At 40.2% G+C, this 13,200-nt stretch overlaps 3 protein-coding genes across 7 annotated transcripts in view; 1 reads left to right on the plus strand and 2 right to left on the minus strand.

Moving 5' to 3' along the window:
• Positions 1-1,965, minus strand: part of LOC148347860 (leucine-rich repeat, immunoglobulin-like domain and transmembrane domain-containing protein 2) — a 22,509-nt gene extending 20,544 nt beyond the window's left edge. The window contains exon 1 of the mRNA XM_088324193.1: positions 1,949-1,965. The gene's annotated coding sequence lies outside the window, so the exon portion shown is untranslated. The remainder of the gene's footprint in view (positions 1-1,948) is intronic.
• lrit1b (leucine-rich repeat, immunoglobulin-like and transmembrane domains 1b) overlaps positions 1-8,042 on the minus strand; it is a 17,972-nt gene extending 9,930 nt beyond the window's left edge. The window contains exons 1-2 of one of the 3 annotated variants that reach the window (XM_088324189.1): positions 7,899-8,042; positions 2,229-2,497 (exon numbers count right to left, since the gene is read on the minus strand). The gene's annotated coding sequence lies outside the window, so the exon portion shown is untranslated. Of the gene's footprint in view, positions 1-2,197; positions 2,506-7,898 lie in introns of those variants that run through there. The other 2 variants (XM_088324191.1, XM_088324190.1) reach the window with 2 other exon arrangements.
• On the plus strand, positions 1,950-11,855 carry rgrb (retinal G protein coupled receptor b). 3 transcript variants are annotated; one of them, XM_088324195.1, is made up of 8 exons: positions 1,953-2,107; positions 2,174-2,254; positions 2,327-2,483; positions 7,405-7,526; positions 7,938-8,091; positions 8,874-8,991; positions 10,117-10,230; positions 11,517-11,855. In XM_088324195.1, exons 1-8 carry the CDS (start codon positions 1,969-1,971, stop codon positions 11,661-11,663), a joined length of 1,032 nt encoding a protein of 343 aa, XP_088180321.1. In that variant the 5' UTR covers positions 1,953-1,968; the 3' UTR covers positions 11,664-11,855. The 3 variants fall into 3 exon arrangements, with proteins under 3 accessions (XP_088180320.1, XP_088180321.1, XP_088180322.1); XM_088324194.1 differs by having other exon boundaries at positions 1,950-2,107; positions 2,174-2,483; XM_088324196.1 differs by having other exon boundaries at positions 1,966-2,254.
• The last annotated feature ends 1,345 nt before the right edge of the window (positions 11,856-13,200 follow it).

Below are 13,200 nucleotides of genomic sequence, written 5' to 3' on the forward strand. Positions count from 1 at the left end.
TATATGTCAGACCCAGAATAATAAAAACTATTAAACCATAAATCAACTGAGTTTTCATTAGACCATTAGGGAGCTATATGACATGAGAAAAGGCAGTAGAGCTATTGTAATGTTTAATTGATATTTCGTTTTGTCGTCATTTCCTGGTATTTTTGTTGCAGACACACGAAGGGACAAAAATCATGCTTTGTTACGAGTACTATATTGACTATTTACATGTATACAGTGTATCTTGATTATCAATTGACATCGAACAACATAATGCGGTCTTGTGTCTCCCTCTGTTGGATGAAAGGAGTACTACAAGCATGTTCCATCAACGTTACAATAAAATTCAACGCATTCTTATTTGCATCTGATGAACACGCTGAGTGTTATTCGTTTGAAACATCCATTTTATCAATATGTTGTTGCAGCCCTGTTTACAGCCTTTGAAAATATCCACGCTTTTCCATGTTTTACTGGTTTAGGGTTAAAGTGATGCTGATCATTCATAATCAGAATTATTTTAAATAAAAAAAAAAACGTCAAGTGGTTTAGTGGTTCAAAGAGACTAACCCTATCTCTGTTAGAACGTTGTCTGAAGGGGTCAAAAATACCTAAGATTTAAAGCTGCAGATATCTTTATTAAATTAAACTGAATACAAGTAACTTGTAGTCAATCGTATAAAATCCTTTATAGTCAAATGTATAAAATCCTTTACTTTGCAACATACATCCAGGAAGGGGGATTACCTCATGCGTGAGGAACCATGACAAGATCTCTGTCAAGAACTTGTTCATGTATTCAATTCAAGAAAACGATACCAAAAACCTTTTCAAGATCTAAACCCATAACAGAGTCTACACAATAACTTACGAACTTCATCTAAAACTTATGTAGAACTCGGTCAAGAACTTTGGAAAGAGCCTTGTCAAGATCTACGTTTTCTTAGCTTTCTTGATTGCCTCATATTGAGCTTTTGAGTTTTTCCAAGCCCTCATGTCGGTTTTAGATCAGGAGATGCTGTAACAATAGTCTATAGAGCCCTTCGAGACTTCTTGTGATCACAAATAAACATGACCATTTTGGTTTAGGGGCAGTAGCTTCAACCTCAAATCCCTCTGATTGATAGATAGATACCGTAGATATTGATAAATAATACTAATAATAATAATAATAATAATTTTCCTTGTATTGTCATTCTGTGTAACAATGTACACAGAACGAAATGTCGATTGACCCGTTGTAGCGAGCCGATGCAGCCGCAGCCAACAGAGGGCGCCGCCGACCACTTTTTAAGTACAGAGACCGTATATAGAGTTAAATAGAGATAGATACCGTATATAGAGTTAAATGGATAGAGATAGATACCGTATATAGAGTTAAATAGATAGAGATAGATACTGTAGATAGATAGATAGAGATAGGTACCATAGATAGAAATAAATAAGTGGAAATAGCTACCGTAGATAGAGATAAAGAGATAGATACCGAAGACAGAGATAAATAGATAGAGATAGATACCGTAGATAGAGATAAATAGATAGAGATAGATACCGTAGATAGAGATAGATAGAGATAGATACCGTAGATAGAGATAAATAGAGATAGATACCGTGAATAGAGATAAATAGATATAGATACCGTAAATAGAGATAAATACATATAGATAGCGTAGATAGAGATAAATAGATAGCGTAGATAGAGATAAATACCGTAGATAGAGATAAATACCGTAGATAGAGATAGATAGAGATACCGTAGATAGAGATAAATAAATAGATAGATAAATAGCGATATATAGATAGAGATAAATAGATGTCTAGATAAATAGATAGATGTCTAGATTGATAGATAGATAGATATAGTTAATTAAATAAAACTAAACTATAAAATAAACTCGGGTCAAATAAAATAGCACGAAAGCAAGGTTTTCCTCATCCTACTGGAGTGTTTGGAACTCACGAGAGGCGAAGAGCCCCCAAATGCTTCTTGTTAGGACATTCTTGGGGGGATTGCAGTTACACATCTTAAGCTCATTGTTTCCAATTTCCACCCGCCCACTTCTTCATGTGATAGAGGGGACAACGCCAAAACACTCACTTTGTGGGGGAGAACTTCGTCGTAAGTGTTTAAGAGTGAGAGGAGAATTGAAAAAACAACAGTCAAAAGTTTGAGTGTCGTTGTCAGGCAAGATGGCGGCGTACACGTTACCGGAGGGCTTCACCGACTTCGACATGTTCACCTTCGGCTCGGCGCTCCTCGTCGGCGGTGAGAAGCGGCGAAGAAGCTCGGTGTCCGTGTCGGAACGAGATAAGTCCTTATGTTTCCCCCGTCTGGCAGGTGTCCTCGGGTTCCTCCTCAACGCCGTCACCGTGGCTTCTTTCCTCCGCGTCCGGGAGTTGAGGACCACCGGCAACTACCTGGTCTTCAATTTGGCGCTGGCCGACATTTTCCTCAACGTCAACGGACTGACGGCGGCCTACGCCAGCTACCTCCGGTAACACCGAACACCTGCGCGGAGGTTCCCACTTCAATTATTTATTACAAATAATAACATCAAAAGTATTATTCAGTACGTATCAACGGCAGCACGATTTAAAAACGAAAACATTTTTAAAATGACACAAATAATACCTAACTCATATTCTCGTCATATTTTCTTAATTATTCCTGTTAAGTTTTACTGTGTCATTAAAGCAACGAATGAATGAATGAAAACTTTATTGAACATGAAAATAAAAACAGAAAAAAAACAATAACTCAAACAAAGAAATAATGTTACATAATATGTTCGAAAAGGGGTAATAAGAAGCAAATACCCCTTCATCTTCCTTATTAAATACACCAATGATAATAACAACAATACTAGTAATATTAATAATAACAGTTTTGATATAACAATAGCAACAATAACACAAAGTTCACCATAGTTCTAGACCACATGAGTCAAACATCCGGCCCATGGGCCAGGTCAGGCCCGCCTAGGGTTTTAAACCGGCCCGCCAGACATCACTGAGAGAAGCGAGAGAGAAAAATGAGCTGCGGTTTTAAATATGACCGCCAGGTGTTGCCCAAGCCAGGCGGGACTTGTAAAGAAACCAAAGCTATATCTCTTTAGGTCTCTCTCTATCTCCATCTCTCTGTCTCTCTCTCTCTCTCTCTCTCTTTTATTATTTCAGTCCTTCTATCTTCTTTTTTCTCTTTCTTACCTTCTCTTTCCTTTATTTCACTCTCTCGCTTTCCCTTTCTTTTTCACACTCATTCTTTTTCTCTCTATCTCTCTTTGACTCTTTCACTTCTAATTTTTCTTTGTTTCTTTCTCTTCCACTCTTTTTTTCTATATTATGCTGTCTCTATACCTCTCCCCTTTTCTTTCTCTTTCCTTCTCTATCTCTGTCTCTCTGTTTCTGTTTCTCTCTCTCTTTTTTATTATTTCAGTCCTTCTATCTTCTTTTTTCTTTCTCTTTTTTTCTCTTTCTTACCTTCTCTTTCACTCTCGCTTTCCCTTTCTTTATCACACCTCACTCTTTTTCTCTCTTATCTCTCATTGACGCTCTCCCTTTCTCTTCTAATTTTTCTTTGTTTCGTTCTCTTCCACTCTTTTTTTCTATATTATGCTCTCTCTATACCACTCCCATTTTGTTTCGCTTTCCTTCTCTATCTCTGTCTCTCTTCGTTTCTCTCTTTTTTTATTATATCAGTCCTTCTATCTTCTTTTTTCTCTTTCTTACCTTCTCTTTCCCTTTCTTTCACTCTCTCGCTTTCCCTTTCTTTATCAAACCTCACTCTTTCTCTCCATCTCTCTTTGACTTTCTCCCTTTCATTTCAAATTTTTCTTTGTTTCTTTCTCTTCCCCTATTTTTCTATAGTATGCTCTCTTTATTCCTCACCCCTTTTCTTTCTCTTCTGTATCTCCCTCTCTTTCTCTTTTTTTCTCTTTCTTACCTTCTCTTTCCCTTTCTTTCACTCTCTCGCTTTCCCTTCCTTTATCGCACCTCACTCTTTTTCTCTCTATCTCTCTTTTACGCTCTCCCTTTCACTTCTAATTTTTCTTTGTTTCTTTCTCTTCCCCAATTTTTCTATAGTATGCTCTCTTTATTCCTCTCCCCTTTTCTTTCTCTTCCCCTATTTTTCTATAGTATGCTCTCTTTATTCCTCTCCCCTTTTCTTTCTCTTTCCTTCTCTCTCTCTCTCCCTCTCTCTCGCACTCTTACTCTCTTTCTCGCACTTTTACTCTGTCTCCCTTGTTTTCTTTATATTTCTCTCTTTCTCTCCCTCTCTCTTTCTCTTAAATCTACTGAGGTGGCCACGGTGACATTTATTTTCTAGCATGTGGCCCTCACCTAAAATGAATTTGACACCCCTGTTCTAGACGCACTATTCCCAATCTCTCGTATCACTCATACCCCATTTTCTTCATCTCTGTATTCCCCCAGGAATGTCTTTTTTTGTATTTAAATTTGAACGCGTGAATAGTTGGACATTGTTTAATCTCGTCTTGTAGATTGTTCCCAAGTTTGACTCCGCACACAGAAACACACGTACTTTTCCTGGTGGTTCTCACCTTTGGGATTAGGAATTCACCACAGCCCCTTAAGTTATAATTTCCCTCTAATGTTTATTCAAGGGACTGTGTGTAATAGTGTATTTAGTGCCTCCTAGTGGTACAAAAAAACGTTTAGTCAGTAAAGAATAAATATTTTTTTGAATACTAGGTATAATACACGAACCATTATACCAATGTTATTTTTTTTATAAAACAAAATCATGGGACTCAAAGAAATACACATTTTGTTTCACATAATGGAATCCCCACTTAGCTCTCCTGCTGTTACGCCATACTCACCAACACAACCTTTTCATGCGTTAGTATTTTTAACCTACAGCTTTTTGAAATGTAAACAACAAAAACGAATCACGACTCTAGACGAGTATTTGAATAAACGGCTCCGTTGATTGCATTTGATTTACATTGTGCTTGCCAGTCCCAGTTTTAAAGGGACAGTGTGTAATATGTAGTTCCTCCCAGTGGTACGAAAAAAGCGTTCATTTGATAATAGGCAAAAACACATGAACTATCATACCGATGTTATTTTTTTTATAAATATTCCTAAGTGGATAATTGTGTATTTTTTTTATATATAGTAGAATCCATACCTAGTAGTCGCTGCCATGTTATTCTGGCATCTTGCTGCCACAGTGTGCTCGTTAAGCACTGGTTTTCCTTCGCATTAGACAATACAGTGCCATCTAGTGGTCAATTATTACACAGTGAACCTTTAAACAAGCACATCTTGTTTTGGAAATTCTGTCGAAAGATTGTGTTTTGCCCGTATAAATGGAGTGCGCGATAAAAACGAGCACTTTCTGATGTCAAAAGGTTGGCGTGGATGCAAGTATTTTGAAGATTATGTATTGCCTTCGAGTCTTAGGATAACAATGAAACTATTTTTCATTTGGAAACCAAACTCTGAATTAACTCAAAATCACAAACCCTGCTTAAAGATTGATCGCAACGTGCAGTCCTGTAATCCCTTGCTACCTCGCGCTTCAGACTTAGCGCTCTCAGTACATCACGGGTTATATTATCCCCGATTGCATATTGCTGGGAGTGTGGGCCAGCAGAGCGCATTTTAGTCGGGTCTGCCAGCTGTTTCTTGCTGTTCTGGCCACTAAAAGTCAACTTCACTCATGCGGCCGCGATCCCTTATCCCTGATCATTTATTGCTGCGAGCAAGAGACAACTTTTTATCGAGCCTGGTGGATCTTTTTTTGCCATTCCTGTATTTCTGCACAAAATGAATTGCAGTCATGCAGCCGGGATCTATTATCCCCACTTTTATGTTGCTGGGACAGGCAGCAGGCACTTTTGTTGAAAGGCTTGCCGTTGTCACCCGCTTAAAAATAAAAGCACAGTTGTGGCTGTGATCCATTATTCCCAGTCAACTATCACTGATAGCAGGGGCCTGCAGAGCGCTTTTTTCCCTGTACAGGGTGCTATATTGTGCCATTGTGACCTGCCTTGAATGAACTGCACTGTTTCAACATGAATCTGTTATTCCCATTCGACTATTTCTCAGAGCGGGGGCAGGGAGACCAGATTTGTGTCCTGCGTGCAGGTTCTTTTTATACATTCTTTTCGCCTAAAAATAACAGCACCTGTGCAGCCACAATCCATTATCCACAGTCCACTATTGTTGCAAGCAGGGACTTGCAGCAGGCATTTTTGTTGGAAGGCATACCTTTCTGGCCCGCCTCAAAGAAATGCAGTTGTGGCCGCGATCCTATATCCCCATTAACCCAGTGCTGATAGTAGGGGTTGGCAGGGTGTTTTTTTTTTTTTACCCAGATCCTGCAGCTGAAGTGTGCCGTTGTGGCTTGCCTATAACGAACTGAAGTGTATCGGCCATTATCCCCATTCAACTATTGCTGAGAGTAAGGGACGAGAAAGCAAATTTTTGTCATGCCTCATTTTTTGCCTGAAATGAACAGTACCCACGCGGCTGCAATCCACTATCCTCAGATCGCATGAGGGGGGCTACTTCGCAAATTTTCAAATATAGTGAGGACTCCGATAAATAAGGGATCACAGTATTCAAGTAAAACATACCTGAACAGCTGTTTTCAAAACTAGATAAGTCTAAAAAGCCATCCAAATAGCCGTATAGAAAGCCAAAAATCAAAGCTCCATAGCTAGCTTGAAAGGAAGCCAAGATTTTGCTTGAACACTAACAAAATAGTACAATGTTAGCTAGATAGTATGCGAAAATGTTTTAAAAAAACAAAAATAGCTAACTAGCTAAAGGATGGGACGATAGCTAGCTACAAAGCTAACGAGATAGCTAGCTAAAAAACACTGCCCATTTTTTTGCTCATTTGCCTGAGAAAACCTATTGATTGGAATTTATTTTGTTGTATTTCGTGTCAAATAAATCAATGAAAAGACGAATAAATACATTTCTAAAATACACGAGAAGAATCTCATTCTATTTTCTCACCTGCTTAAAAATTGTCATCAATACTCGGAACAATAGTTTTAATCCCATTTTACTAGAAAATCACATTGACCCAGCACTGGCAAGCTATTTTCAGAACTGGTGCGCGGGTACCTCAGCTGTCCTTAGGGGGCGCCACGTCGGAGACCCCCGTTTTATACTTACTAAACACAACTGGCTGTTTTGTCAGTAGAGTGAGATTTACGAGGTTTGTTTTTTTCCCCGGCGTAATCTAGATCTACCTTCAGACCCCGGTCGAAAGACAAACAATGTCCTTCAATCCTTTGAACTGATAAAATGCCTCTGATGAAGTCCGCACTTAGGAAAATCAGTCTGAAAATCCAAGAGGATTAGAAGGGAAAACGAAACCTTTATTTCCTAAGTCCTCTGTAGCTCACACGCATGTTCTATTTCTTCCGGTAGACATTGGCCTTTCGGCCAGGACGGATGCAAATATCACGGCTTCCAGGGCATGATCGCTGTCCTGGCCTCCATCAGCTTTATGGCGGCCATCGCTTGGGACCGATATCACCAGTACTGCACCAGTAAGTACTACGGGTTTCTCAAAACCGATACCGATTATTAGCATTAAGATTAGGCCGATAACCGATATTTGGAGCCTATATGGATTTTGCTGTGAAAGCTTCAAAAGTGGCGTGAACATTTTCCAATAATGCAAAAAAAAACCCACAAAGAATATTTGTCATAAATAGCTGGGATGGGCTCCAGCAGCCCCGCGACCCTACTGAGGATAAGCGGTGCAGATAACGGAAGGATCGTGTGTCTTACTTTGCAAACAGTCAATGGTTAGATTTTCATTTTTCGGTTAATCGTTCAACACTTCCCTCTAGCGGACGGAGGGAGTATTTTGTTTAAAACGAATCATAACTTTTGATAGAAATGACTTAGAGACTCACTTGTTTGTCCAAACTTTTCCTTTTTTCGGTGCCACACAGGACAAAAACTCTTCTGGAGCACAACAATAGTGATTAGCGCCATCATCTGGATCCTGTCCATATTCTGGGCTGCAGTCCCGCTCATGGGCTGGGGGGTGTATGACTTTGAGCCTATGAGGACCTGTTGCACCTTGGATTACACGAGAGGAGACAGGTAAGAATTGCACCAAACATTCCCCCCCCCAATAAATATACATTATTTATATATATATATATATATATATATATATAAAATAAAATCTTTATTTATATCTTTATCCATCTCTATCTACATCTATCTATCTATCCATCTATATCTATCTATCCATATCTATTTATCTCTCTATCTACATCTCTCTCTCTCTCTCTCTCTCTACCTATATCTATCTATCTCTATCTTTATATCTTTATCCATCTATATTTTTATCTATATATTTATCCATATCTATCTACATCTATCTCTATCTATATCTCTCTCTCTCTCTATCTACATCTATCTATCTATATCTCTCTCTCTATCTACATCTATGTATCTCTCTATCTATATCTCTATCCATATCTATCCCTTTATCTACATCTCTCTCTCTCTCTATCTACATCTATCTCTATCTCTCTCTATATCTATCTCACTCTATATCTTTCTATCTATATCTATGTCTATCTCTCTATCTCTCGTATATATCCATCTCTCATATATATCTATCTCTCTCATATTTTATATATATATATATAATTGGCCGGTCCAAATTGTCCCTAGGTGTGAATGAGCGAGTGAGTTGTCTGTCCCCGTGTGCCCTGCGATTGGCTGGCAACCAGTTCAGGGTGTCCCCTGCCCACTGCCCGGAGATGGCTGGGATGGGCTCCAGCCCCCCCGCGACCCTAATGAGGATAAGCGGTACGGCTGATGAGATGAGATATATACATATAAAAAATGTCTTGTTTTTTTTTCTTCTGTAGGGATTATGTCACCTTCATGCTCACCTTGGTTGTACTCTACTTGACCTTCCCGGCCATCACCATGCTGTCGTGCTACAGCGCCATTAAAAAACAGTTCAAGAAGGTCCATTACCACCGGGTAAGCATGCCTGGGAACCTACTTAAAGGGACAGTATATACTTTAACCCCGTGTTTCTCAGCTGGTGGGCCGGGACCCAAAAGAGGGTCGTGCCCTTTTGCCCTAGCAAAATCAGGCTAACTAGAGGACAAAAACGGAACGTCAATTACTTCGATCTCTCCGCTGCCGTCCTGATTGAGTTTGAAAGGGATCACATCTCGCTTTAACGTCATTTTGTTTGTTTTATTTCCTTTTCCTGCCCAAAATAATGAGTCCCAAGGAGTCGAAGGAGAAAACGAACGCGAAATACAAAAATATTGTAGGAGTGTCTGGCATTGAAGCATTGCTCAATGATATCGTAAATGGCTTAGAGAAGTTATATTTCGAGCTTCTTATTTTAACAGTACTGTCTATTCATCTTTATTATCTACACAATTTGATATTTATTGTCTGGAGCAGACGGAGAACCCAAATGCGTGACGTTTCTCACACAAACTTTTATTTTACGGGAAATGGGGAGTCATGCACGTTAAGCAGCGGTCTGGCGTGGTAAGACAGGAAGCCAGAGGCTGAAGAGATCGATACCAATTGCACGAGCAGATATCGGACAGATGGGGTCGATCCCCGACAGGACGGACAGACAGGATTGATATCAAAACTGGATATCGAAATTAAACAGGACAAACTAGACAGGAACGAAACTGGAGATCGATATTAAACAGGACAAACTAGACGGGAAGAATACCAAACAGGAAACACAAGCAGGAAACCGGACAGAGTCTAAACCCACGTCTTACATTTACAGAGGTTCGTTGACGGACTGACAAAGGAAAAATGAGAGCACCGAGCTTAAACAGAAGGGAAGTCAATCCGTCAACGAGCCCCAGCTGGTGCCACACGGGCGGTGCCCATTGGGCGCCAAGGCAACCGTGACACTTATTGTTTAGTTACTCCATTTTTAAATACTTTGGGCACAAATTTCTTTGAGTATGTGGCTATTGCAAGCAGTTTTAGGGAGGTGAATCTAGTCTACTATCTCTGCTTCAATCTGCGCAATCAGTTATCTTGATCTGAGTTTATGGTAGGTCCTCGAGTCAGACCAGTTGAGAACCACTGCTTGAACTGGTTGAATTTTTGTCTTTTCAGTTTAACACCAATTTACCATTGCGGGTGATGCTCATGTGCTGGGGCCCTTACGTCCTCATGTGCATTTACGCCTGCTTCCGAAACGTCACCGTCGTGTCTCCCAAATTACGTATGGTAAGCAACATTTGGAAGAAAATCCCAGTTTTGAAAATGCTGAGCTGTGGAAAATATACAGTAGTGGTTCCTTTCCTAAGTTCTGTGGGTTTTTCGGGGGGTTATTTAGCACTCGGAAAGATTTTAAATCGTCAAACTAAATTTAATATCGCACAAAGGCAACCTAAGGAAATACATACCACAGCAACTCAATTGGATTTAAATCAGGACTTTGACTTGGCCACAACCTTCAAATTGGGATTTTGGAGCCATTCGGAGGTGGACATGCTGGTGGGTTTTTAATTGAAGCCCTTGAGTCTGGGGGCACCAACTGATAGATGGACATTCTCCTTCAGGATCTTCTGGTAAACACCAGAACTCATGATTCTGTCAACCAAAGCAAGTTGTCCTGGTCCTGTGGCAGCAAAGCAGCCCAGGGCCGTCATACTACCACCACCATGCTTTACGGTTGGCATCAAGTAGCCGTTTTGACGCCAGACGTAACAGGCAGCACACCTTCCAAAAGTTCCGTTTTTGAGTCAACAGTCTACAGAATGTTTCTCAAAAAGTCTTGAAGGTAATCCTGATATTATCTGTCAAATGAAAGACAACTGTGTTCTTTGTGACAGCAGCGGTTTTTGCCTGGGAACTCTCCCTTGGAGCCCATTTTTGGCCAATGTCTTTCTCATAGTGGTGCCATGGAGTCAATGACTGAGGCCAGAAGTTCTTTGGATGTTTGGAATGGCCCTCATCACACTCTTGGAGTAATCAGAGTTGGTTGACTACTTCTGGGAAGGTTTGGATCATGCAGAAGGACAATGTTTTGAAAGACACCAGCAAGTTCCAAAAAAAAAAACAAATGAGTTTATATCTTTATCTATATCTATCGATCTCTTTATCTATATCTATATATTTATATCTATATCTTTATCTATCTCTATCTATATCTTTATCTATCTCTTCTAGTTCTGGAGTGTCAAAGTCTAAGTCCAATTGAGTTGCTGTGGTGTGACTTTAACTGGGCAGTTCATGCGAGAAAACCCTCCAATATGGCAGATCTGAAATCGTTTATTGCAAAGAAGAATGGGCCAAAATACCTCCACAGCGTTGTGAAAGACTCATTAGCAATCATTTAAATCATTTAAAGCTGCCATAGGAGGCCAAACTTACTAATATGTTCAAAGGGCAACTACTTTTTCAAATAGAGCCTGATGCTCCGAACCTTTGCGAGTGCTAAATATACAAAAAAAAAAACAACCAGAGAAATCAAGAAGGGGGCGAATAGTACCTTGGGTCTTCCTTTCTAGGTCCTTCCGGTGCTGGCCAAGACCAACCCCATCTTCAACGCGTTGCTCTACTCCTTCGGGAACGAATCCTACCGCGGGGGCGTCTGGTTCTTCCTCACCGGGCAGAAGATAGCCGAGCCGGATCTCAAGAAACCCAAGTCCAAATAGATGGATGAGATGATGGTTTTTGGAACCCTGTGTACAGTTTAGCGTGTTTTACGGCATGTCATGTTTTTGGGTGACTGTGAGACTGCCTGGAGGACCTCGAGAGGACCTCAAATTTTACGGATGAAAGTACAGTGTAGATGTTAAAATGGCATTTGAAGTCATTTTCATAATTAAATCCAACAATAGTGTTCATCTTTTATTTCATTTTTGATTTCATCCCTAAAAGCAATGTGATGATCGTCTTAAAGCGGGGGTGTCAAACTCATTTGAAGTCGGGGGCCACACGATAGAACAAACATTCTGTCGGGGGCCGGACTAGTAGATTAGAGGGAAATGAAAAGAAAGAAATAAATAAGAGAAAGAGGGAGGGAAAGGGAGAGAGGGTGGGACAAAAAAAAGAAAAAGAGAGAGGGAGAGAGCATGAGAAACAAAAGATCAAAAGTTGTGAGAGGGGGAAAAGGAGAGAAAAGAAAGCGCGAAGGGTATGAAGAGAGAAAGAAAAGAGAAAAGGAAAAAAGGAAGTTAGAGCAAAAGAGGTTAAAAGACACAGAGAGAGAAAGAGAGAGAGACAGAGTGGGAGAAAAGGGGTGGAAAAGAGAGAGAGAGAGAGAAATACAAGTAGAGTGTCTTTGTCCGAGGCACCTGGCTTTGGCAACATCAAGTGGACCCATTTCAACCTGCAGTTTGTTTTTCTCTTGTGCTTCTCTGAGTGTTGTCTCACGGGCCTAATACAATCCCTTAGCGGGCCTGATCTGGCCCGCGGGCCGCCTGTTTGACACCTGTGTCTTAAAGGGACAGTGTGTCTGATTTGACCACTGAATGTTGCTGTATCGTGCAACATAATACTAAAACTATGTTGTTGTTTTTTTACCACTATGAGGTGCCAAATAATACACAATATGTTCCTCTGACGAACCTCCTGTGTGGAGTTTGCACATTCTCTCCGAGCTTGCCTGGGTTTCCTTCAGCCACTCCGGTTTCCTCCAGCATTCCAAAAACATGCCTGTTAGGTTAATTGGCCTTTCCAAATTGAGCGAGTAAGTTGTCTGTCCCCGTGGCCCTGTGATTGGCTGGCCCACTGCCCGAGGGTGGCTGAGATAGGCTCCAGCACCCCCGCGGCCCTACTGAGGATAAGCCCTGCAGATAATGGAAGGATGGATGTTCCTCTGAGGTACATACCTTGAGTAAAATTTCCCAAAAGTAAAAATCCATCTCCAAATAAAAGGTAATTGACCATATTATGACTTGTGAAGTGAGAATATCAACTAAACGTTTTATTTTCAATTTTAAAAGATCGTCATGCTGCTATCATAAAATAATTGAGGAACATTTTCATGTGAAGATGTTAAAATTCTAAGGATTTGGAACATTTTTCTAAATTATTAAACAAAAACCTATTGCTGATTATTTTGGGCTATTCATTGGGGAAGGAAAACACACTCATGTTGCCTTCAATCTCTGATTAAAAAAAAAAACAGGGTTCGGACAGGTGCTTGAAATCCTCGAAAATGCCTAAATGTTAAGGTTGTGTTTTCGA

Source organism: Urocampus carinirostris, chromosome 19, assembly GCF_059441175.1.
Source record: "Urocampus carinirostris isolate Australia breed hairy pipefish chromosome 19, RoL_Ucar_1.0, whole genome shotgun sequence".
NCBI lineage: Eukaryota > Metazoa > Chordata > Actinopteri > Syngnathiformes > Syngnathidae > Urocampus > Urocampus carinirostris.